This window comes from Ruditapes philippinarum, unplaced genomic scaffold, assembly GCF_026571515.1.
Source record: "Ruditapes philippinarum isolate M1 unplaced genomic scaffold, ASM2657151v2 ctg2024_1_1_1_1, whole genome shotgun sequence".
In the NCBI taxonomy this organism is placed as follows: Eukaryota; Metazoa; Mollusca; class Bivalvia; order Venerida; family Veneridae; genus Ruditapes; species Ruditapes philippinarum.
The window spans coordinates 261,243-286,372 of record NW_026858768.1 but is presented as its reverse complement, the minus strand read 5'-3'; the positions used below and the strand labels follow the sequence as shown (position 1 = coordinate 286,372).

Sequence of the window (25,130 nt, the reverse complement as noted above, 5' to 3'; positions counted from 1 at the left end):
TTATTTGTAGAGAGAATCATCTAAGGTTCCTTCCACAAATGGCCTCCTTGGAGAAGATGCTGTTTGAAGCAAAAATTGATGTCAGATGAGAAACAGAGGTTGATCACAATACCTAGCCTTTATATGCTCAGGTGAGCTGAAATTGGGACCAATCTAACCAATTTAGTCTCTTAGTGTTTGCTAGTGATATTGATTTACAGCTGCTGAAACAAGTATAGCTATATGGAAGGAATTCATTTAATTTCTTGCATTCTAGCACAATTGCAACTACAGTTGTATTAGGGTACACCTTGGTCATTGTCAAGTGTCCGTGGTGAAGACCCTCTTACTGTCCAAACTACAGCCTAACTATGAAACAATATTCTAGACTCTGGTTTTTATCTGTTTTTGTTTTCTTTTTCTTATCAATAGATAGAGGGATTGTGTGTGTTGGGGGTGGGGTTTTTATCAGTAGACTATAATACAGTTATCACAGAAAAAGTATTAAAAACTCTTTATACATTTTTATAACTAATTACAACCAATACTAAATGCTAGTGGAATGTATGTATAACATGAAATTACTTATTACATCTAAAATTAAGAGAAGGTTTGAGATATCAACAAGCTAACATAAACATGGAAAATCTGGCAATGTTAACCATACCAAACCAAAAACACTCAAAATAAACACACACATATACATATATATCTAGAGAGACAGGCTATTTAAAACATCAATGTACACAATATTTGTTAAAGTTGAAATATAATAAAGGAATAAATTATCCGTCTTGGATGAGAATCAACTAAAGCTTTAAAGCTCTGATAGCTTATAAAATAAAAAAATATTATATGTTGTGGTACATCAAAAATCTTTATAACTGTAATAATATACCTATCTCTTTACACCTGTTATCATTAGTAAGTATAGGACTTTCAAGTCAATGCTAAAAAAAGCATTAATGTAAATGTATATATTATGCTATTACAGTACAACCTGTATAATGTGACCACCTGATGATGGAAACAGACTATCAATACTTTTATACGACGACTTCTGCCTCGGTATGGACAACAGCTTGAATTATCCACTGTAGTCTATTAATAGACTCAGTCAAAGTCAATGGTTCTATTAATAATACTATAATATCAGTACATGGATAAAAGTGTGATATTTGTTAATAAGTGATGCAAATGTTTTGACTAACTGACTTATTTTGCATCAAGCTTTCTATCCTAAAGCGGCCATAACTAAATAGTTGGGTCTTTTTCCTTAATTTTTCTAAGTGTCCTAAAATTGTTGCTATAGTTATAGGTGAAATACATAATCATAATAATAATGAACATGAAATTTATCACAAAAAATGACATTGCCATGTAAAAGACAACAAACATTGCACATTGCCATACAGCAGAACAATAAAATAAAATACACAATGACATAATAACTGCAATAATAAAATTTCAAATTATTGTTTGATTTTAAATTCCATTGGGAAACGAAACAAAAAATCCGAACTCTCTTGTGAGACAAAATGATCTGAAACAAAACATACATAATTTGCTTCATAATTTGCTTTATAATTTTACAAACTTGCAACATTTCAAATATATATGAGCCGTGTCAAGACAAAACCAACATAATGGCTTTGCATCCGCGCAGTCTGATTCAGGATCCATGCTGTTCACTTATCAACTCTATTACAATTAGTGAAAGTGATAGCGAACAGCATGGATCCTGATCAGACTGCGGGGATGCCCAGGCTGGTCTGGATCCATGCTGGTCGCAAACGCATTATGTTGAGTTTGTCGTGACATGGCTCATATTTGCGTAAGTTTCAAGGTTCAATTTTATATATTAACATGATGCAGTCATGTTTACTCAAACAATATTACTTGCTAATGTTGTATTTATGTAAGTTACTGTCTCGAGATGAATGATAGATTATAATGTTGTTTTACCTGAACTATTCAACAAACATGTATATAGCTACCATAAGTGATCCATTTATTTATGTAATCTCAAAGTTTATACACAGACAAATAATAGAAAGGTTCACTCTGTAAGCCAATAGGTGGATAATTACAACCAATTATGTAGAATTAAATACACAATTTAAAATCACCATTAAGAAATACTTTGCTCTATCATACACCAAAATTAAGCAAACATGATTAAAAAAAAAATTCTTCTCTGTAAATAAAGTTTTAAAAGAACTTCAACTTAGATATAAAAAAACAACAGCAAAAATAACTCTTCATGTTGCGTCCATTCTACGAAGATAAGAGGCTGGTGCGTATCCATAATGCCCGTCTGCTTCTACGTACCACCATTCTGGATTTCCCTCCTGATCATGCATGGATATCACCGTAACAACTTGGTGCTCAAACAGTGTAACCTCATTGTCATTGCGTGAACTAAATGCATATTCTGCATAAAACAGCTGAAATATACAAAGCATAGCGCTTTAGGCCACTTGTATCAAGAAATAAAGGCAAGCAAATATAGAATGATATAAATATTAAGGGATTTCATCCCTTGGCTTGATATATTAAAAGTTATTAAAAGCAAAAAATTATTATTTTGTTCAAGAAAATTTTTTTATCAGAGGTTACAATCATTCATATTTGTTTGTTTTTCTTTATTATTAAATATTTTAATGGCAATTTTTAACTCATTCTTGGTCATATCTTGGCAGTTGGTCCACCTAACCAGCTAGTTTGGATAATCAGCCTGTAATTACCAATTTCTCCGCAAGTGACCAACAACAATTCCCACATGATTTTTGAATCAGAGATGAGAGACAAATGACCATTAGACTCAATGTCCGAGATCATTGTAACAGAGGCAGAGGTGAGCTAAGCAGACAGACAACTTATCTATGGCAAGCAGATGACATATTTTCAGCAAATAGATATATATATCTTAGATGATATAATTTGAATTAATTTCCCTCAATGGCTAACGGCAGAATAAAGATAGAAAACTTCATCTTTTTCTGTACATAATATTTTTGGCAGAATTGGTGCTTTATGCTGAAGAGGTCATATATTGGTTTGAATCCAAACATTGACAACTGCTTATCATCTGGAAGAAATCTTTGCCGCATTCATAAAATTACTTAACTTCACCTATGTGTAAATAATTATCCAAGAGGGAAGTATAATTTAGTGGTGCCAAGATATTGGCTGCCTTATTAAGTGGTAGTTGTAAAATGTATATTTAATCTTGTACATGACCAGGGGTGAAGCTGTACAGTTGGTGAACATGCCCAGGTCATAAAACTTAAAACTATAAAATGCCTTTACTTTTTTCTTTTCCTACTTTTTTTTTCTAACTTCAAGAGGACCACATTTTGTGTTTTTTTATTATTCTTTGTAGAGTATGGAAATTTCTTCATAAGGGTATGGTAATAAACAAAATATGTCAAATTTTCAACAAGATCTGAACAATCATCATAATTTGAATGCTTGCTTAAGAATATAAGTAATACAAATATAGCAATCATCTACAGTAGCAACCAGTATGATATGAGCCGTGTCACGACAAAACCAACATAATGTGTTTGCGACCAGCATGGATCCAGACCAGCCTGCGCATCCGCGCAGTCTGATCAGGATCCATGCTGTTCGCTATCAGTTTGTTTACTTGTAATAGGATCTGTTAGCGAAAAGCATGGATCCTGATCAGACTGACTGGTCTGGATCCATGCTGGTCGCAAACGCATTATGTTGGTCTTGTCGTGACGCGGCTCATATCATCCATTCTACTGATATAACATATATTCACTAGCTATAAGACATGCTATATGTACATGCTACATGACACTTGACTCTTTTATCTAATATATCTTATTAGATGAAATCAGTTAAATATAAATTAATAAAACAACCACAAACCCTCTTATCATTATTTTTTCCACTAGATCAATTTACAGGTATATGTGAGATGTTAATTCATTTTTATTTTTTTAAATCTAACATAACTGTATTACACATTGAATATGCTTGCATTTCATTAAATCAATATTTTCATACCAGACAGGTATTGGTTTAAAAACTTAATGTTTTTTTCTACAAATAAAATTTGTCTATTTGAAAATAAAATTCAATTTTAAACAATATTAAATATTTATGACAAGAAACATTAAATCATTCAGCATTTACATATACTACCATAGGACAAAATTCTACCATCGGACACAAAAAATATTCGATTATTATGATGTATACCAAAATATGGGAGTAAAACCTGAACAGTGAAGAGTGTGGAGTGAAGCTTTACGAGTGAAGTGATTTAGGAAATCAAATGGAAGAATAATGTGAGTGAACTAATGAATGATGATATTTATAACATATGAATAATTGTACCGATGCTATGATTGATAGACTGACAAAATAAAAGAATGACAAAATGAATGAATGAATGAATGGAAGAAGTAATGACAAAAGACTTCCAAACTGACTGACAGAATGACTGACTGACTGTAATATGAGATGATGAAGGTAAGAACTATATACTTGTCTCTATATACAAGGATGTAGCTCGGAACTAAATACATATACATACATATATATATATACATATATTATACTCACTGCTGGTAACTTCAGTGGCTTAGTAGAGGAAAAAAAACAAAGTGGAAACATCAAACTTTGACAATAAACAAACTGATGTTCACTAAAAATGTTTGTATACATTCAAGATTTATAAAATAGAATTGGTTAGTTAAGAAGTTAGTAAATATGCATTAGCATTTAGCTGTTAGAGAGAACTAGTTGTTTTAAAACAAATACACAGCAAAAGATGATTTAACCCAACAAAGAGAAGTGATTATAAATCAGTTTATATTAAGTCTGTATTTCAAAACCAAAAGGTTAAGAAGCAATATTTTGTTTTGTTTTGGTTAATGCCAAACACTGAAATGTCACATGATTTCTTACCAGCTATACTGGTGGAGGAAGATCTAAGGTGCCTCTTTAAACATTATTTTGGACATGTGTGGACACATGAAAAGACCTTATGCCCTACTGTTAACTACAGATAGCTTTCTCACAGCATTCTTTGAAAGTTTAACACATAACCTGCTTAAACCCAGTGTGATTTTAAGCCATTATGCCACCCGTATAAAGCCCGATCATCATGTATATTCATGCAATCTAAACTGGCTCTTTGTAGGGTAGCACTATTTGGTATTTTGATATTACAATCCTTTAAACTTCAAATGAACTGTTCTAAGTTTAAAGCAGGGCAAATCCATTACAGAAACTTAGCAGGTTAAGGGTAAAACCCCCTCTGATATGACGTATAATCACTTATCTTGATAAGAAAGAAAACAATGTAAAGAATGTATTTAAATATCAAAAATGCACAACTGTTATTGAAAATGTTAAGATTAAAAACAAAGAACAAACAAAGTTATAAAGTTCTGTTTACCTCAGGTTCCTCTTCCACTTGCTGGGAGGCAGTATTCCAAGCAATGACAGATGGGGAATCAGCAGTCAAGTTATCATGTACATATCCTTGATTTATGTCTCCTAAATCTGGAGCCATGTCTTCGTCAAGAGCAAAGTCAATGTCGTCAGCTTCTGGTAGAGTATGTAACACTGATCCACTTCCTGTAGACTGTATCACTGAATACAGAATTAGAAAACATTGTTAATATCAACAGCTTCCTGTTAATTGTGCACAATATAAAAGAGTAAATGTTGTACTCAGACTGTGAACATCTTACATAATATGAGAAAATAGTACTAAGGTATATAATTAGAAAGTCAATATTGATATATCTCTGCTGACTTTATACTCAAAAAAATCAGTAAGCCAGTAAATGTTGTCCATTCTTGTGCACAATATTTATATTCTCGGCCTTTTCAGAATTTTAAACAGTTTTTCCAGTGTATCTAAAATTGACGAACAAGAGCCGTGCAAGGTTTTATCCTAAGATTCAAACACTTCTAGGTAATATTATATACCAAATATTCTAGCTTTGGGACACATGGTATTACTAGTGAAATACGAGCAAATCTTTAATCCCAATAAATATAATTTTATAACCACTAGGCTTTACCACAGAACAAAAATCTAAGCACAAGAACTTTTTTACCTTTATTCTTAAATTATAGCTTCAAAACACAATTGATAAAAGTATAATTTACTGAAACATAATGACAAAAGATACTCAAAATGATTTGTTTGTTTCATGGTTATCTTTTCTTTATTTCATAAAACTTTTATACTTTACAAATACTATAAACCAAGTAGTTATGTCTCTAACGAATGACGCCAGAGAAATTCATGTATCAATACACTCACCTGGACTAGGAGCAGCTGGCCATGGTGATTGACTAGATTTAGGGGAAACTGGGGACAAACTCCCCTGTGATGGTCGTAGCAGGTCTTCACCTAGTGACAGAGGTCGGGCTGGAGATGGTTGATATGGTATCAATAACTTCTTAGATATAAAACCTTTAGATGCTGAAATTAAGAAATACAACTTTATCTATTAATTTTTTTGTTGCTGTTATATTTCTTGAAATAATTAGAAATCACTGATTAGAAATAATAAAAAATTTCTTTCAACACATTATTTGACAATGGCAGTCAGTTCATCAATTCATTCATTCAGTTAATTTATAATATCCATCAAAGTATGAGGCACTATAAATTTTATAAATAGTGAGGGAATTGTTTAAAGGGTTAAAAATTATCATAACCCTACAAACTTACATAACACATCAACTTCCTCACAAAAAGGAAACATATCATGCCAAAAATATCATTACAAAATTTCAGACAAAAATAAACAATAGTAATGTTTTACTTAAATATTCATCAATGAATCATCGTTCATATACAAATATATTCTCACCTCCATTATCCACAAACCATCTTTCTTTGTTTCCCATGGGATCTTTCTCTACAATAACTCCCACTACATCACCCTCACATAATGAGATGTCCAGTGCATCTACAGCAATATGCGTCTCACTGACTCGGAACAGTTTGTTGGCAGGATACTTCTGAGTGACAAAGATTCTCTGACTATCAATCTGAGGTACAGCTTCAGTCTGCATTGTATAAAATGTGTATAAATTCATAATCTGCTTGTCTGAACTAAGGAGATATAAACAAAGTACAAATCAAGATATGTATTCAATAGAGCAGACAGAGTTTTTAGAGCTACTTGTTTCAATCAATGTATTTTCTTTGTTAGATTTTAAGTCACACCAACACTGAAAATGTTTTTTACGGTCGTACATAAAAATTTTAAGTTTGTTTGATTTTACGCCTTTTTTCCATATTTCAGTCCTATAGGCGGGAAGTTTTCTAACCATCGTTCCTGGAGAGTTACACCAGTACTAGACTACCTTCCTCCGCCCTAAACAAAAAAAATTTTAAAAGTTGTAGAAAACCTCAGATGTCTCCCTTGTACTTTTTCAGATACAAGCAGGAATCAGCAACAATCAACAGCCATAATCTAAATGCATAGCTTCTTCATATGAAAGAAATCACTGTCACAGACAAGATTCAAACCAAAAGTGCTACTGGGCACGTGATTTGAAGTCAGTGACCTAAAGTCCTCTCATCAGAAGTTCATATTTAGAAGTCTAGTTTTGAAATATAGTGATGCATTAAAAGAACAGTCATATAATACATAAGGATATGCACTGTACATAATACAGTCAAACGTGTATTAAGCGACCGGGCAAGGGAAACACCAAAAACGGTCGCTTAATGAAAGGGTCTCTTAAGACAGTCAGCATGATATAAAAGTCAAAATTTATAAATGACATCTTTTTTATTCGATGGGATTGTTTTTTCAACTTCATTTTTATATAAATGTTGAATAATTAAGTACGCTCTGATAATCTAAACGGATGCAAATGTAAAAATAAACGTTCTGATATTTATTGACAAAATCAGTTTTGATCCATTACGTAACATGTTTTGACATTTTTTTCCAGAATTTTTTAACTTCTCCGTTGTTTTTTTCCTTGTCTCCAACACGAAAACCCTATTAGTGAAGATGTTTTCTGTTGTGCATTTTTTCATTTGAAATAAAACAAACTACATCTATTTGTTACGATTAATTTAATGGCTGATCAAGTTCAAGGTCAATTCAATGCAGTCTAAATGTCAACAAGCGAAGCGATAACACCAAATCTCAGTATGGGGGGAGCGTTGCATTGTTTTTCCGATATTACTGGATAATACACGTACGCGTATACTTAACTTCATTTGCATACGCTAAAACGGTATGGGAAATAGAGTTTTTCACACGTTTATTGTTGTGTTTTGATTGCTGACACTTGTGACATAACGAGGTGGCGTTCTCTAAAAGCACAATTACTTGACAGGTAAATGTGGTCGTTTAATGAAAAGATTGATGTCAATTAGGTGACTAATAAGCGGTCGCTGGTCGCGTTGAGCAAAAGTCGCTTAATACATTAAAGATATAGAGAGAAAATGATCGGGGGGAATTTAAAGTGGTCGTTTAAGACAAAAGTCGCTTAATACACGTGGTCGCATGGGCAAGTTAGACTGTATAACATGTATCACACATAACATAACTTCTTCAGTGGCACATTCAGTGCTGGAACCAAAAGTGATTTAGTCTTTGCCTTACATGCAGAGTAAGTCAGCTTGCACATCCTTCAAATCTGACCAGGATCTTTACTATTGGTAGCTCAATTGTTTTTTATTTTGATATACAATCCCTTCATTTTCAAATGAAGTATTCATATTTCAAGCAGGGAAAATCCATTCATGATGTCATAAATTCCGCAGGGTAAGAGTTACCAGAAAAAAGAAAAAAAAAAAGAAGATATATCAATGCTATAACTCTTACCGATCGAAGCATAGATGAATCAAGTGACATGCGCTTGTTTTTCTTCTCTTGTTTTTGATCAGCAACTCTTGGGGAAAATGTTTTAGGCATGAAACTTAACATAGCCAGTTTGTCAACTACACTTGTATGTTTGATGTTAAATTCCTCTATTATATTCTCCTCGTTCAACATTCCCAACTGAAATATTAATAATAAATCACCTAACTTACTAATGATTTTAAAAATATAAAGTAGCATGACTCAAGATTAGGAGGGAAAACTTTAAAAGATTGAACTTACGCATGAGTAGTTATGCTAAATAGTAGGTCCTGTTCAGAGTATATTACAGCTGAAGAATGACTAGACCATACATAAATCATTCAAATGCCTGAATATGGAGTTGTACAGAAATATTGATTATACATGTTTATCGAAACATACATGTATGTGATTTAAATCAACTTGTATAACAAGAAAAAAATGCCTAATATAACATTTCAGAATAAAACCATTTACCTCTAGCAGAGCATACATTTGTTGTAACATTTTATCATAGAATTCTCTCTGAGCTCGTACAAATGAGCCGACACAATCTCGAAATAACCTGCTAGCCAGACTGTACATCCTTGGTAACTCATCCAATAACTGGGCGTTTAATGCTTCATAATTCTGCTTTGCTGACTGCATTGGTTTCTCAAATACCTAGTATAACAGAATAGGTAGACATAGTTACTAGATACATGTATATAGATATATGAAAGACTAACCTAGTTAAAGAAACAGTTTTCAATACAACATGATCATAAATAATTTTATATCACACATGTTTTATATAAATACCTTCATAAATGTATGACCATTAGACTCAAAATGTCCGAGATCAATAGTCTAAGAGAAATTAAAACTGGCTGGAGGATTGAACCAGCAACATCTGGATTACAAATCTAATGCTCTACCTATTAATGAGCTAATTGGGCCAACATGCAACATATATCAAAGTTTGCCTTCTTAACATAAAAAAATCTTCAAAATTAAAACTTCTTAGACTTCAAAGACTCGGACATTACATTATAAATGTATGATATTTAGCTTATAATCTAACCTTGTCACTCTGGGATTTTCTCTTCAAGTTATCATAGTCCAGTAGTTTATCATATCTTTTCTGGATGACCTTGTTAGGACCTTCAAACATCTGTGTCATCTGTCCTAGAGGTAACACCACCAGTTCATCTACCTCAATTTTCTGGGTAATAAAAAAACAAATATTACAATTTATTTCTTATAACATGCAGATGAACCATCATTTTATTGACATTTCATACCTTGCTTGATCTTGTAATTGTCTTCATTCAGTAAAAAAAATGCCAAGTATAAAAATTATTTTCAGTTGGTATTTTTTCCAGTCAGATCAACACTTTAAAGGTCATTTATCAACATTCCAGTTTTTGCTAGTGATAGCAGTCCTGTACTGGCAGTTTGGGAATTATTTCAGGCATGAGCAGGCACTAGCAGGCTACTGGTTAAACCCCCTAGCACCAGCTTAAGGGGAATCCAACATTTATACATGAAAATTGATAAAGTTTTAATTTAGAAACATTTGCAGATGTGTTCATTAATGGCTAACATGGAATTGTTTATCCAATTACTTGCCTATTTACATTACAGTGCATATTTATATACAATTAAGAGAACATTTGTCAACAAAGTTTACAAGTATCATTTTTCTAAGATACTAGTAGTGTTATCATCCATTGATATACCTAAAATGACTTACAAAGTTAGGTAGAAATGTCATATGTATCTGGTTATAGAAGCTCTGATATCTCTCTACTTCTACCATGTCACGTTTCTCACCATAGAAATCTTCAATATCCGTAGTTATACTTTCCTGACAACTCACTACATTCTGTAGTAATACAATAAACATATTTGTATGGTAAATAAAATTATGATACATTTTATAATATACTGAATACGATATATTTTATGTTGTCCTGCCTAATGTGGATAAATAACCAAATAGGCTTGAATCTGAAGACTGATTAGTTGCAAGAAATCTAATTTTAGAAATATAAGTGTTTTAGAAATGTATAAATATTCACATTTTGAACATGCTCTATAAAAAATATGTCTCAATTACTGTTTTTATCTCATGTACTAATACAGAAAAGACTATTGTTGTATATTTTGACCCATTTAAGGTCATTCATGTGGTTTGTTAGCCAAAACTACTATAATGGTCACCTGAAACTATTTTCAGACATGCTGGTTTAAGACAAACATTTAAGTCTACAGTCAATCAACAGACAATGAGTAACTGACCTGAACTTCCTCCAGGTACAATTGTACATCCTTTATAAACACTCGCACAGTTTTCTCTAGGTGTCGGTACCTCGATTCCTCCTTGTCAAATTCTGCATCCCTAGTCTGTTCAATAAAACCAAGGTTGGCAGAAAACCTTTCTTTTATACGAGATGATTTTTTCTTAATAGAATGAAGACTGAGTTTAGAAAATTTTTCACCCAGGGATACATCAGTATCCTTCTTGTACTTGTATACTGAAACAAGAAATTTACACGCATTATATTTCCCTATTATAAGGTTACTAAATCAATTAAAACATGAACAATGCCTTATTTGACTGCAGAAATATGTCTTTGATCTTTCATTGAACATGACTCATACATTTATACATAATATACATTGTGAATTTCATATTTGTTTCTAAAAACATTTTCATCCTATAGTATTCAACAAACAATGGGAGAAAATGTCTATTGAGGAAGATTTTCTAGTCTAACAAAGGGCATACATACATTACATGTATGTCAAAGTGCAAGCCAGATTTAAAATAAAACTTCCCTATGAATGTGATTCTTGACATGTGTCTTAAAATTTTAGTTCATTATTATAATACCTTCAGAGATACTCAACAAAAAATGTAAATTACTCAACAAAAAATGTAAATTACTCAACAAAAAATGTTAATTTTCAGATATTTATTAACTAAAAAAGGGGAAGATCAAAGAAAAAATCAGAGTTATCAAACTTGACATGAGAAGTTACACTGTTGTCTTAAGTTTGCATTTTAAGTTACAGGTCAATACATATAACTTAACTGTGTCTTAAGATAGTCAATAAAAATTTGAATTCTAGGTTGAAAACGGGCATACTGTACCTCTGTCAAAGTGCACTATGAGTTATCAAATTTTGCACATAGAATAATATTGTTATATGTAATGAACTTTTAAATAAATATTGGGATATAGATGCCCCTACATTCCACTGTTTTGTCAGTCTAAGGACTGACAAAGTGACAGTATAACAGCGAGGACGGACAAGCAGGGCAAATCTATATGGCCCCACAAAGTTCGGGCAATAAAATTTAGGCTAAGACGGAACAGCCAAAGACATCTTTCATAATTCCCAACGATGTTTAGTGGTGTACATGTACTTTGCTCAAGGATAGATTTACAAATAAGAGCAGCTTGATACAGTGTTCCACTCAAAAGAATCAAAACATTTTACAGTTCTCTTTTCATTTCATATGCACATATAAAATGTCAGTCGATCACATCGGAATGTATTTCAATTACCCAGATCTTTCCTCCGTTTGTATTCATTGATGGCAGAAGCAACATCTGTCATAGCTTTAATAGCTATCATCACTTCCTTCTTATCTGGATGTTCATCTTCTGTACTCTGTTAAATACAAACATAGAGAATCATGTTATGTTTTATCACATACCCGTGTCACTTTTCTGACTCCATATAAAAAGCTGTGTATATATTCTGACACAATTTCATTTGCGTTATACAAACATAGCATAAGACGCATCAATATTAGTTTATAAACCAGTCAATGAAAAGTTGATTCTTTTTTACTGTAATCACTTCTTAATTTAGATATCTGATAAATAGAATATGACATTAGTGTGCATAAAGTTAGATCTATATTACTAAATTTATTGAACTTGTTGAGAGGCTTGCACAATACAGTTTTATTCAACTTGATAAATAAATTCAGTATTGAACCTACACTCATTCAACATCAATATGTCCTCTTTATATTCATACCTGCAATAAAGAGATTGCATGGTTCTTATAAACCTTTCTTGGACGTCAGATGTGACATCATATAATTATTAAACTATGAAAACAAATCTTACCTTGAGCAGTTCATTTAGCAGCAGTGGATATTTGAGTATTCGTTGTACAGGTTTAATGAGCAGTGCCTCGAGGTCAAATACTACATGTTTCTCCCTTAATCTATCTAACAACCTCTCCAGATATGCCTTTATGTCAGCATTCTGATTATACTGAAACACAAAACAGGTCTAATTATATAAAACTTTGAAAAAGGAAATTTGTTCTCATGTTTGTTTTGAAGGATTTAAAGACACCGAAAAGTAATATCGTGACTTTCTACCTTTATGGGTTGAGGAACGCCTCAGCTGTCCCTTTGTGCATTACTCAAGGCATGAGTGGGCACCTGAGTAGAAACACCAACATTCTGTCAGGTACATTTATAGCTGGATAGCTTCCTCTTATGAAAGAAAGTCTATTACGGTATATACAGACAGAACCCTGACTTTACCCACTAACGATATCTAACGAAGGCTATCAGACAAGAAAAATTAAGTTAATTATTATAATAAACTTGTTATTTAACTTTGTTGTAAATTCTATGTGACCTTTTCAATAAGGGTGATGACATCATCGTGATTCCTACAATACGGAGCATATACATTCTTCATGTCCTCCGCCAACATCACAAAACTTTCTCCTGTAATATAATAAACAAAGTAAAATATGAACAACAATGATATTAAGAAAGAAAGACATTTATTAAAAATTGATAGATATACCTTTTTGTATATTTCATAAATAATCCGAATTTAGATTTTAAACAAGCTGTAGCACAACTTTTCCAGCTTGCTTATTGAAGACTGCTTAGATCTACTAAGGTCCTGTGCATGGGCACCAAAGGTCTTCCTTCACCAGTAAAGTTACCAAATATCGTTGTATGTAAATAATGTTGATATACAAAATGTTTTTTTCTTAGTAGGGACAAAGATTTAAACCACTATCAGTGAAATCCTATACATTGCAACATGAAACAACATACAACTGTATATGAATATGCAAAGATTCATGCAGATCACAAAAATCAAAGAACTAATATTCAAATAACAGCATTATGGTTCATGTACTAATCAATTCTAATTTTTAGACATGCTTAACCTTGTAGGGTAGGTAGTAATAAAGTCACATAGCTATAAACTATAAAAGTCTTATGTTATCTAAATGTAATAGATCAACTATGAGACATACCTATAACCTGCTGAGAAAAGTCCTTGCCATTTGTGGCATCTTCTAGTTTGGTAAGAAGTTTCTGCGAGACCTCTGCCACTTCCTCTATATTACCACACATCATCAGAACATCTACCTCCTTATGCTGAAACATGTCATAAACTTCATTTGGAGATAACTGTATCAATATCTCATGTTTTAACAATTGTAGATGATTAAATGAACATAACAAAATGGTCATAGTATAAATTTTAATATAACGGAGAAAGCGAGAAGGTAGGTACTGTGTGGATGTCACAGAAAAAGTTAATATGTGAAAATGTGTAACTGATTGACAACTCAGCATGTAGAACTAGGCACCCAGGTTCAAGTCTCAACCAAGCTGAACATTTCTCTTGGCCCCTGGCACAATATTCTTGCTTTTAGATTCTTTGTTTTTATGTAAATATCAACTATTTGTAGCAGATTTTTTCTCCCCTAATCCATGTAATTCTAAATAATTTTCAAAAAATTATAAAAACAAGAGGGCCATGATGGCCCTGAGGTCGCTCACCTGTATAAAGGCACCCGGGCTAGGACTTTTATTTGAACAAACTTGGAAGACACCCATTAGAAGATGTTTCACGATGTTAAGTTTTTACTACACACATATAATGAAAAGCAACGATCTACCCCCCTCCCCCCCCCCCGGCAGGGCCAATTTTAATCCAAGGGCTTTTATTTGAACAAATTTGGTAGACACCAATAAGAGGATGTTTCATGCTAAACATCTAAGCTCTAGCTCATTGGGTTTTTTTAAAAGAAGATTTTTAAAGTTTTTACTATACACATATAGTTAAAATCAATGACACCCCTGGGGCGGGCCAGTTTTGACCCCATGGCTTTTATTTGAACAAACTTTGTACACACTTACTAGAAGATGTTTCATGCTTAATATCTAAACTCTAGCTATTTGGGTTTTTTCAAAGATGATTTTTTAAGTTTTTGCTATACACATATAAGGAAAATCAATGACCCCCGGGGCGGGGACAATTTTGACCCAAGGGCTTTTATTTGAACAAACTTGGTAGACACCCATTAGAACATGTTTCATGCTCAATATCTTAGCTCTAGCTCTTCGAGTTCTTTAAAAGAAGATTTTTTAAGTTTTTACTAGATGCATATAGGGAAAATCAAAGACCCCCTGGGGCGGGCCAATTTTGACCCCAGGGCTTTTATTTGAACAAACTTGGTAGACACTCACTAGAAGATGTTTCATGCTTAATATCTAAGCTCTAGCTATTTGGTCTTTTTCAAAGAAGATTTTTTTAAGTTTTTGCTAAACACATATAAGGAAAATCAATGACCCCGGGGCGGGGCCAATTTTGACCCCAGGGCTTTTATTTGAACAAACTTTGTAGACACCCATTAGAACATGTTTCATGCTAAATATCTTAGCTCTAGCTCTTTGGGTTCTTTAAAAGAAGATTTTTTAAGTTTTTACTATATGCATATAGGGAAAATCAAAGACCCCCTGGGGCGGGGCCAATTTTGACCCCAGGGCTTTTATTTGAACAAACTTGGTAGACACTTATTAGAAGATGTTTCATGCCAAATATCTAAGCTCTAGCTCTTAGGGTTTTTTAAAAGAAGATTTTTTAAGTTTTTTCTTTCGGTTGCCATGGCAACCAGAGTTCTGCATAGTATTAAATTCTTTGAACAATTTTTAAAGGTGACCACCAAAGGAACATTCCATTAGAACATGTTTCATGCTAAATATCTTAGCTCTAGCTCTTTGGGTTCTTTAAAAGAAGATTTTTTAAGTTTTTACTATATGCATATAGGGAAAATCAAAGACCCCCTGGGGCGGGGCCAATTTTGACCCCAGGGCTTTTATTTGAACAAACTTGGTAGACACTTATTAGAAGATGTTTCATGCCAAATATCTAAGCTCTAGCTCTTAGGGTTTTTTAAAAGAAGATTTTTTAAGTTTTTTCTTTCGGTTGCCATGGCAACCAGAGTTCTGCATAGTATTAAATTCTTTGAACAATTTTTAAAGGTGACCACCAAAGGAACATTCCTGTGAAGTTTGGATGAAATTGGCTTCGTGGTTTATGAGGAGATGTCATTTAAAGTAAAAGTTTACGGACAGACGCCGGACGAAAAGCGATCACAAAAGCTCACCCTGTCACTTTGTGACAGGTGAGCTAAAAATTCATGTGTACAAAGGAGACAAAAACCTTTTCTGCTGTCGGTCCTTGAAATGTCTCCATGATAAGATTTAACGATGTCAGAAAATCTTTCTCCGTTTGTAATAACTCCATGATCACTTTCCGTCTCTTCTCTTTTCTCTCAGCTTTCATCTCCTTTGACTTCCTTATTTGTTCTTCTCTCAATCTCTCCTCCTGTATTTTCCTCTCTGCTAATTTCCTCTCTTCATCCATCTTGTTTCTCTCTCTTGGACTCTCTACAGCTAACTGTTCTGTAATGCCATTAAAGTATTTCTGAATTTTAACTTAGAAAACAAATGAGTTGATATATAAACTTTTCTTTTTACTAAGGAATAAAGACGACAAGATGAATTGCTTCAAGTTAATGCTGTGACAGCTGTATTGTTCAGCTGACACGAATGATTTTTGCTGCAATAACATTAGCACAAGTTGTTCTATGAATCATTTTTAAAAATTTCATCAAAATCTGTAACATTATAGATGACCATTCCTATAAAGATTGGTCAAAATTTACATATAAGTATAATACGAGATCTTGCTTAGATGAGTTTAAAAGATCAGCACAATTATGTGTACTTATAATTGATATTCTAAAAATCTAGAAAAGGGGTGATGTAATTTGTACAAGTATATAACTATTTTAATACCTTTCAATGTTTTCAGTTCCTCTTTAAATCCTGCTATATTATCCTCATAGAACTGAATGTTTTCATGGATTTCTAAATCTTCATTCTCACCAACATTTTCTTGCATCTGATGTAACTCTGCTTTTGACTTCTCAAATTCCTGGAGTAAGAAAATAACAACCTATAATAATCATGCATCACAAACTACATGTATCACTGACCTAGAAATCCATGTCTCATTGCCGCATATCATCTTTATTATGTAACACAGAATTTGATAAAAATGCAGCCCTTCCCAGTTTTATTCCTGCTGAGATTTCCTGAACTTTTATTCTATTGATATTATTAAGTTAACAAGCAACAGTGTTCAGAAAATGATTCTTAACTGTAGAAAAAGAGTCCCCAGTAACAGCGAATAATTTTACATCATTCCTTCCTTTATATCAATTCAAGTATTGATTTTGAAATGCTTGAGGTTCTGATCATTTCTCATCAGTTATGTTTACTTTGATATTAATTTTACAATAACTTTCATAAATAAATATATTAATCAATGATGTTTCATTTTCTTAATGTAATTATAAAGAATAAAATATATGTTCTGCATGAATGGATGGATACCTCTGATTACTTCCCATATCACATAAATAGCTTTACTATTGAAGAAAAGCATAAGGTACCCCTCCGTGTATTGTTTCAGGCATGGCCCACCAGTACCATTTCTTCAGTAAGTTAACTGGATATTTTTCTTACATGAAAGAATCAAAAATCCTTAACAGGATTCAACCCACAGCAGAAAGGGTAAGGAGTTTGAAGTCAGAGACCTTAAAACTCATAGATGTTCCTCAATTGGCTTAATAACTTTCAAGTAGATTCAATGTGATAAGCTAATAAAGTTTTAATGTACATGTACATGCAGATTTAAATCTAAACTAATCGCTGTCATAACTTGTTCTCTAAGTTCATTGAACTGCAACACTGAACAGTTGTCTTAAACCCTGAAATGCCCTTGGTATTAAAAGAAGCCTACACTAGGTAAATGATGATATAAAACAAGAGGGCCATGATGGCCCTGAGGTCGCTCACCTGTATATAGGCCCCCTGAGAGGGGCCAGTTTAAACACCAGGGCTTTTATTTGAACAAACTTGGAAGACACTCATTAGAAGATGTTTCACAATGTTAAGTTTTACTACACACATGTAATGAAAAAACAATGATCTCACCTAGCCCCCGTCCCCCCACAGCCCCCCCCCCCCCTGGCAGGGCCAATTTTCACCCAAGGGCTTTTATTTGAACAAACTTTGTAGACATCCATAAGAAGATATTTCATGCTAAACATCTAAGCTCTAGCTCATTGGGTTTTTTAAAAGAAGATTTTTAAGTTTTTACTACACACATATAGTTAAAAACAATGACACCCCTGGGGCGGGGCCAGTTTTGACCCCAGGGCTTTTATTTGAACAAACTTTGTAGACACTCACTAGAAGATTTTTCATGCTTAATAGCTAAACTCCAGCTATTTGGGTTTTTTTAAAGAAGATTTTTTAAGTTTTTGCTATACACATATAAGGAAAATCAATGACCCCCCGGGCGGGGCCAATTTTGACCCCAGGGCTTTTATTTGAACAAACTTGGTAGAAACTCACTAGAAGATATTTTATGCTGAATATCTTAGCTCTAGCTCTTTGAGTTCTTTCAAAGAAGATTTTGTAAATTTTTACTATGTGCATATAGGGAAAATCAATGACCCCCTGGGGTGGGGCCAATTTTGACCCCAGGGCTTTTTTTTTAACAAACTTGGTAGACACCCATTAGAAGATGTTTCATGCTGAATATCTTAGCTCTAGCTCTTTGAGTTCTTTCAAAGAAGATTTTGTAAATTTTTACTATGTGCATATAGGGAAAATCAATGACCCCTGGGGTGGGGCCAATTTTGACCCCAGGGCTTTTATTTGAACAAACTTGGTACACACTCATTAGAAGATGTTTCATGCTGAATATCTTAGCTCTAGCTCTTTGGGTTCTTTAAAAGAAGAATTTTTAAGTTTTTACTATATGCATATAGGGAAAATCAATGACCCCCTGGGGCGGGGCCAATTTTGACCCCAGGGATTTTATTTGAACAAACTTAGTAGACACTCACTAGAAGATGTTTCATGCCAAATATCTAAACTCTAGCTATTTAGGTTTTTTCAAAGAAGATTTTTTAAGTTTTTACTATATGCATATAGGGAAAATCAAGACCCCCCGGGGCGGGGCCAATTTTGACCCCAGGGCTTTTATTTGAACAAACTTTGTAGACACTCACTAGAAGATGTTTCATGCTTAATATCTAAACTCTAGCTATTTGGGTTTTTTCAAAGAAGATTATTTAAGTTTTTGCTATACACATATAAGGAAAATCAATGACCCCCGGGGCGGGGCCAATTTTGACCCCAGGGCTTTTATTTGAACAAACTTGGTAGACACCCATAAGAAGATGTTTCATGCTGAATATCTTAGCTCTAGCTCTTTGAGTTCATTCAAAGAAGATTTTGTAAGTTTTTACTATATGCATATAGGGAAAATCAATGACCCCCTGGGGCAGGGCCAATTTTGACCCCAGGGCTTTTATTTGAACAAACTTGGTACACACTCATTAGAAGATGTTTCATGCTGAATATCTTAGCTCTAGCTCTTTGGGTTCTTTAAAAGAAGAATTTTTAAGTTTTTACTATATGCATATAGGGAAAATCAATGACCCCCTGGGGCGGGGCCAATTTTGACCCCAGGGCTTTTATTTGAACAAACTTGGTAGACACTCACTAGAAGATGTTTCATGCCAAATATCTAAGCTCTAGCTCTTATGGTTTTTTAAATAAAGATATTTAAAGTTTTTTCTTTCGGTTGCCATGGCAACCAGAGTTCTGCATGGAATTAAATTCTTTGAACAATTTTTTAAGGTGACCACCAAAGGAACATTCCTGTGAAGTTTGGATGAAATTGGCTTAGTGGTTTATGAGGAGATGTCATTTAAAGTAAAAGTTTTACGGACGGACGCCGGACGGACGGTGGGACGACGGACGGACGCCGGACGAAAAGCGATCACAAAAGCTCACCCTGTCACTTTGTGACAGGTGAGCTAAAAAACAGGATGTTTTCATGAAAAAAATGAATCATTTCCCATCACCCATACCAAGATCCTTTATTTCTTAATTCAGAAAAGTTTCCTGAAATTGGAAAGATTGATTTAAAAGGTCAAGTGTAATATAGTCATATTTCATCATGTCAAAATAAAGAAGCTCTCACACAGGGGCAAATTTTGCCAAATTTTAATGGTTTTACCTTATAAACTTAACAAGGGATCAATTGATTAGAAGTTACTTTCCCTTAGCTGGCTAGATAGCTTCCTCACTTGAAATACTATAAAATCCCTAGTGGGATTCAAACCTACAGTGATGAGGAGTTGGCTGTTAGAAGCACACATCACCTCTCATCTAATGATGCAGGGGTATAAAAAGTGCAAAAAAAAGAAAAGAATATGATATAATGATAAGATTGTAGAATTTATGACGTACTTGTATATCAGCTTCTAAATGTCGGATCCTTGTTCTCAACTCCTGAACAGCTTCTGTATCTTCTTCTTCTTCACCAACATCTACCCATGCAATATATACATTTCTATTTATAGAACATATAACATCTATATTTAGAAAAGATTATGACTCTACTTATCTCCCTTGATCCCACATTAATCTAAAAGGGAGTTGGTCATGATACATGTAAACTTTGCTTTTATGTATATATCTATATACTCAATAATACTCATTAAAAGATAAACAGAATTCATTCATATATGAATTCTAAGATCTCCACTCAATTTATCTATAACTCAATTAACTGCGCACATTTCAAAGTCCATACTCCTTCAAAAATGTCGCAATCAAGCACCAAGTAATATTGTCTACTTTGTATATATAGCCACTTTGTGTATGTTGTTAAAATAAGTTTTTCTTTCATATTTTGCTATGATTAAAACATTCCAAATAATTTCAACATTATTCCATAGTACTTTAAAAACACCTACCTGTCTAATGTACCTGACCTTTTACACTTTATAGGTTTGGCTATATGATAAACACTATATTTGTAGATATTTATTCCCATCCTTGTATATTAACTATAAATAACCCACCTCAATTGATAACAGAACACAAATCTATTCTTTTTCAATCTGCATATACATTTAAACATCTTATTAATTTTCTTAGACTGACTACCTGTAAGAGTTTTTGATAAAGAACTACTGTAATCAATAAAAACATTCAATAGTCTATAACTATTGATAGAAATGTATAGTGTGGTATATGTTTTTTCTATTTTTAATAACAAATTATAAATTCCAGATTTACAAGATCTACATTTTCTCGCTTTAAAATCTTTCACTTTGACAGTTTATGAGAACATAAAGTAACTATCTAAATATTTTTTTCCCAATAACAGTTTAAAACTTGAAATTGTATTTGTTTCATGAGTATATATATGACTCTGTCTACATGTCCGTCTGCATTTTGACCTTGACCTTACCAAACTTATATACAGTTTATCAAGCATTAAAAAAGGGTACATATCTATAAGTGATATAGTATCATCTGTTACAACTATTAAACAATAATTTAGACATATCAAAATGTAAATTTACATGTACTAGTATATTGTATTATGAATATCAATAACTCATCATAAATGACACACATAATTTCACTGCAGATTACAAACATGTATCATTTTGCAGTTTCAAACAGGTTTTATATATAACTATTAAAAATAATTCAGTGTTTCTGATTCAATGATTTCTTTACTTTTCTTTCCTAACTTTTTTTAACTTTCAAGTGAATTTTAACATTGTATTTCACAGACAGCTCAACCTTGTAAGACACATTATCTACAACCATTTATTGCAATTATTGTACCTTTCTAATATTTCAATATTTTATTGTAGAATAACAACATGTTTTATGGTAAGGTTTTCTGATATATAAACCTGAGGAATGCATGTTAACCCAACTGTTTGTAAAAATATCTGTTTTGTTGTAGATATTCATTAAATTGTGACAAAATGGCAGTATTAAAGACCACAGATACAATTTTTTTTTTTTTGTTACATCAATTTCAACATTTTTTTTTGTGTCATACCTTGGCTATCTGAGTCCAACTAAACAGTTTTCCAGGACAACTAAACAGTAATTTACACAGCAAACTACTTATCACTTTGATTCAGCTGGTAAATCTGTAGGGTCAGTTTTGTCTTTTGTAATAGTTATCCTTAAAGGGAGACACAGGCAAAATTTTCCTTTCTTAGTTTTGAAATTTTCATTCATTATTCTGTAAATGTCCTCAAAATGAATACACTAAACAGTCAAAGGAACAAAACTTTTCTCCATATAAAGAATAAAATGGTGTTTTCCTAACTTGACCCACGTGGGTCAGGTTAGAGGGCTAAAATTTCACAATAGTTGTCACTCTGTACTCTGGAAACGTTAAAAAACATGTCAAATCAATAACTTAGACTTGTTTCAATCATACAATATCCACAATATTTGTTATTGTAACTTCCAGGGTTTGTTCAAATCGCATGACTTGTTTTTAAACTATTCGGTGATTCTGTTCGTGTCAAAATTTCGTTCAACATATATAGATATATTTAAACTTCAAACCCAAAATATATAGAATTTATACAGAAATTCATGTTGGGACTTTGAGAAATGTCATTTTAGGGTGATTTGAGTACAGAAAATCATTTTTATATTTTTGCCATTATTTTGCCTGAGTATCCCTTTAAATAACCAAGGAAAGGCAAATGACAATCACTCTAATGAAGAAATCCCCCCCCCCCCCCCCTCCGAATTGAACCAGCAACCCCTTGATTACAAATCTTATGTTCTATTCCTACTGAGCTAAGCAGGCAGACAAAAGTATTGGCATGTTTATTCAACATTATCATTTATGAAAGGAAAGTACTAGTATATCAAATCAATTTTTGCTAGAAATCTATAGAATTCTGTACAACCTTGATTCATTACAAATGTTAAGATTTCATTTCAACAAGATTCACAACAAAACCTGGGCTCTTTTATTTTATCATTTCCCAGTTTCATATAAGTGTACAGGGTTTTCATTATTAACAGATTGACGATCCATATCATCAGTTAAAATGCTGTTAAAATTGGTTGTAGTCAGCTTGTAAATTAAAACATCCCCCTTGACCCTTGGCCGAATCGGTTGTTTTTGTTAGCATATCTGTTGCCTTAGATAAAAACGAAAACCCTGCATGTATATAATTGTCATTTTTACTGTATTTGATGACATAAAAACATACAATATTAACCAACCAGTATAGATTTCTTAAATCAAGTAATAATAAACTTATATACTTACAGAGAGAGGTATTTGTGGGGCTAAATCCCATCAGATCTTCACCAGGTTTGTTTGGTGTTGCCCCTGGTCTTGGCGGGGCTGGTCGGGCGTGTTTCCTTGGCCCTCGAGCTGGGACTGAACCTGGCTGAGCAGGGGCCGGTCTACTAGGCAGGTTCTTTGTAGGAACAGCACTTGTTGGTATAATAGGGATCTTAGATGGGGCAGGTGCTATTCTAGGACCAACAGGTCTTGGAGGAGCAGGTTTCTTCAATGAAGGTCTCCTTGTAAAATCAGTCTCCTTAACATTACTCCTGCCAGGAGCAGGTGGCGGCTTCCTTAAATGAGGGCCACGCTTCTGTTCAGTTTTATTTTCTGATACAAAAAATGTAGAATTTCCAAATGACAAACCGTCATCAAAGTTATCTCTAGAATAATTCCCTTTGGTAGAACTATGAAAACTGGAAGCACGATCTACCTCATCAACACCCTTTATGCCAGAGTCTTGAATACTTTTTTGAGAATGCACTGATGACCCTGAACTACGAAATGAACTACCCCTTGATTTTGTATCTGCTTCCTCTTTAGCTCTTATAAATTCACTTTGTAATAAAGAATCTAGAGGTTTAGATAAATCCCAGTCCTCAAATGTTTTCTTTGATTCAGCTGGTGAATCTGTAGGGTCAGTTTTGTCTTTTGTAATAGTTAGAGAACCTAAACTTCCCTGGTTACTCCCCTTTGATTCTATGTGACTGGTTTCATGAGTTAATTTATCATCAGACTGGTTATTTATTTCAAACATTGACTGAGCTTTTGTCAGTGAACCATTTGCACAGTCTGGAACATCTTCTTCAGCAGAATGTGATGATAAAGTGTTGGAAGATACTGATTTTGGAATACTTGAATTTGGATCAAATGTTACTGGCTTATGACTAACACTGGCTGCCCATGGCTTTGGGCTGAGGGACGGTTTGGGTTTGAGTGCAGGCTTTGGTGCTAATACAGGTTTTGGTTTAAGCAGAGGTTTCACGTTTGAATTGGATTTCTTGGTAGAAATACTATGATGTATATTATTGACAGATTTTGGAAGTTTTGCAACAACATCTTTATTGTTTTCTTCTGTAGATTTTCCTTCTACAGTAGGCTCATTATTGACTTCACTTTCAGATTGTTTTGTTTTAATTTCATTGTAATTACTGTCATGAGATGCCATAGGTAAGTCTGGTGGTGCTCCAATTATATCAACAAATGCTACAGGACACATACCTGTTTCACCCCCATCATTCCTTACCAACAACCAATTTTCATCTACTTGTTTTAATGCCACAGTAACATTTCCCCACTTCATTCACCTGAGGTCCTTGAGAAGTTTCAGCCAACCCAAAATTTTAAATACAATACCAGACCAATAATCCTTCAGTTCCCAAATTCATCAAGTAACTCTTATCAGACTCAGCCCTTCACATTTTTCCTCCAATTTCCTTTTTTTCAACTTTGCCCCTTCACAAAAACCGCACCAAGTTTCATTTTTCAAATTATTTCCATCCTCAGATTATTGCATACGGAAATCTACAAAATTTTTACATAATTCGAAGGAAGAAGTCCAATTTTACCATCAATTTCACCTTCAATCCATTGTTCATCCACATGCTGTATAAGTGTAACAATATCATTTGCATTGAAACTTAACTCATCGGTTAGTTCTCCAACAAATAATAAATGTTCTAAGCATACGGGGGGGCTACCCCTATCAGTTCATTATGGCTTTAGTAAA

At 33.3% G+C, this 25,130-nt stretch overlaps 1 protein-coding gene across 2 annotated transcripts; it reads right to left on the bottom strand.

The window, feature by feature from the left end:
- Positions 1 to 1,775: 1,775 nt before the first annotated feature.
- LOC132754213 (dynamin-binding protein-like) lies at positions 1,776 to 24,670 on the bottom strand. 2 transcript variants are annotated; one of them, XM_060744810.1, is made up of 18 exons: positions 23,381 to 24,670; positions 20,521 to 20,600; positions 16,984 to 17,122; positions 16,346 to 16,587; positions 14,148 to 14,271; positions 13,508 to 13,599; positions 12,983 to 13,132; positions 12,410 to 12,515; positions 11,136 to 11,371; positions 10,588 to 10,719; positions 9,916 to 10,056; positions 9,330 to 9,515; positions 8,835 to 9,011; positions 6,855 to 7,053; positions 6,299 to 6,460; positions 5,420 to 5,616; positions 4,582 to 4,599; positions 1,776 to 2,426 (listed from the first exon to the last, which is right to left on the bottom strand). In XM_060744810.1, exons 1-18 carry the CDS (start codon positions 24,618 to 24,620, stop codon positions 2,241 to 2,243), a joined length of 3,807 nt encoding a protein of 1,268 aa, XP_060600793.1. In that variant the 5' UTR covers positions 24,621 to 24,670; the 3' UTR covers positions 1,776 to 2,240. The 2 variants fall into 2 exon arrangements, with proteins under 2 accessions (XP_060600793.1, XP_060600794.1); XM_060744811.1 differs by lacking the exon at positions 4,582 to 4,599.
- Between the last annotated feature and the right edge of the window lie 460 nt (positions 24,671 to 25,130).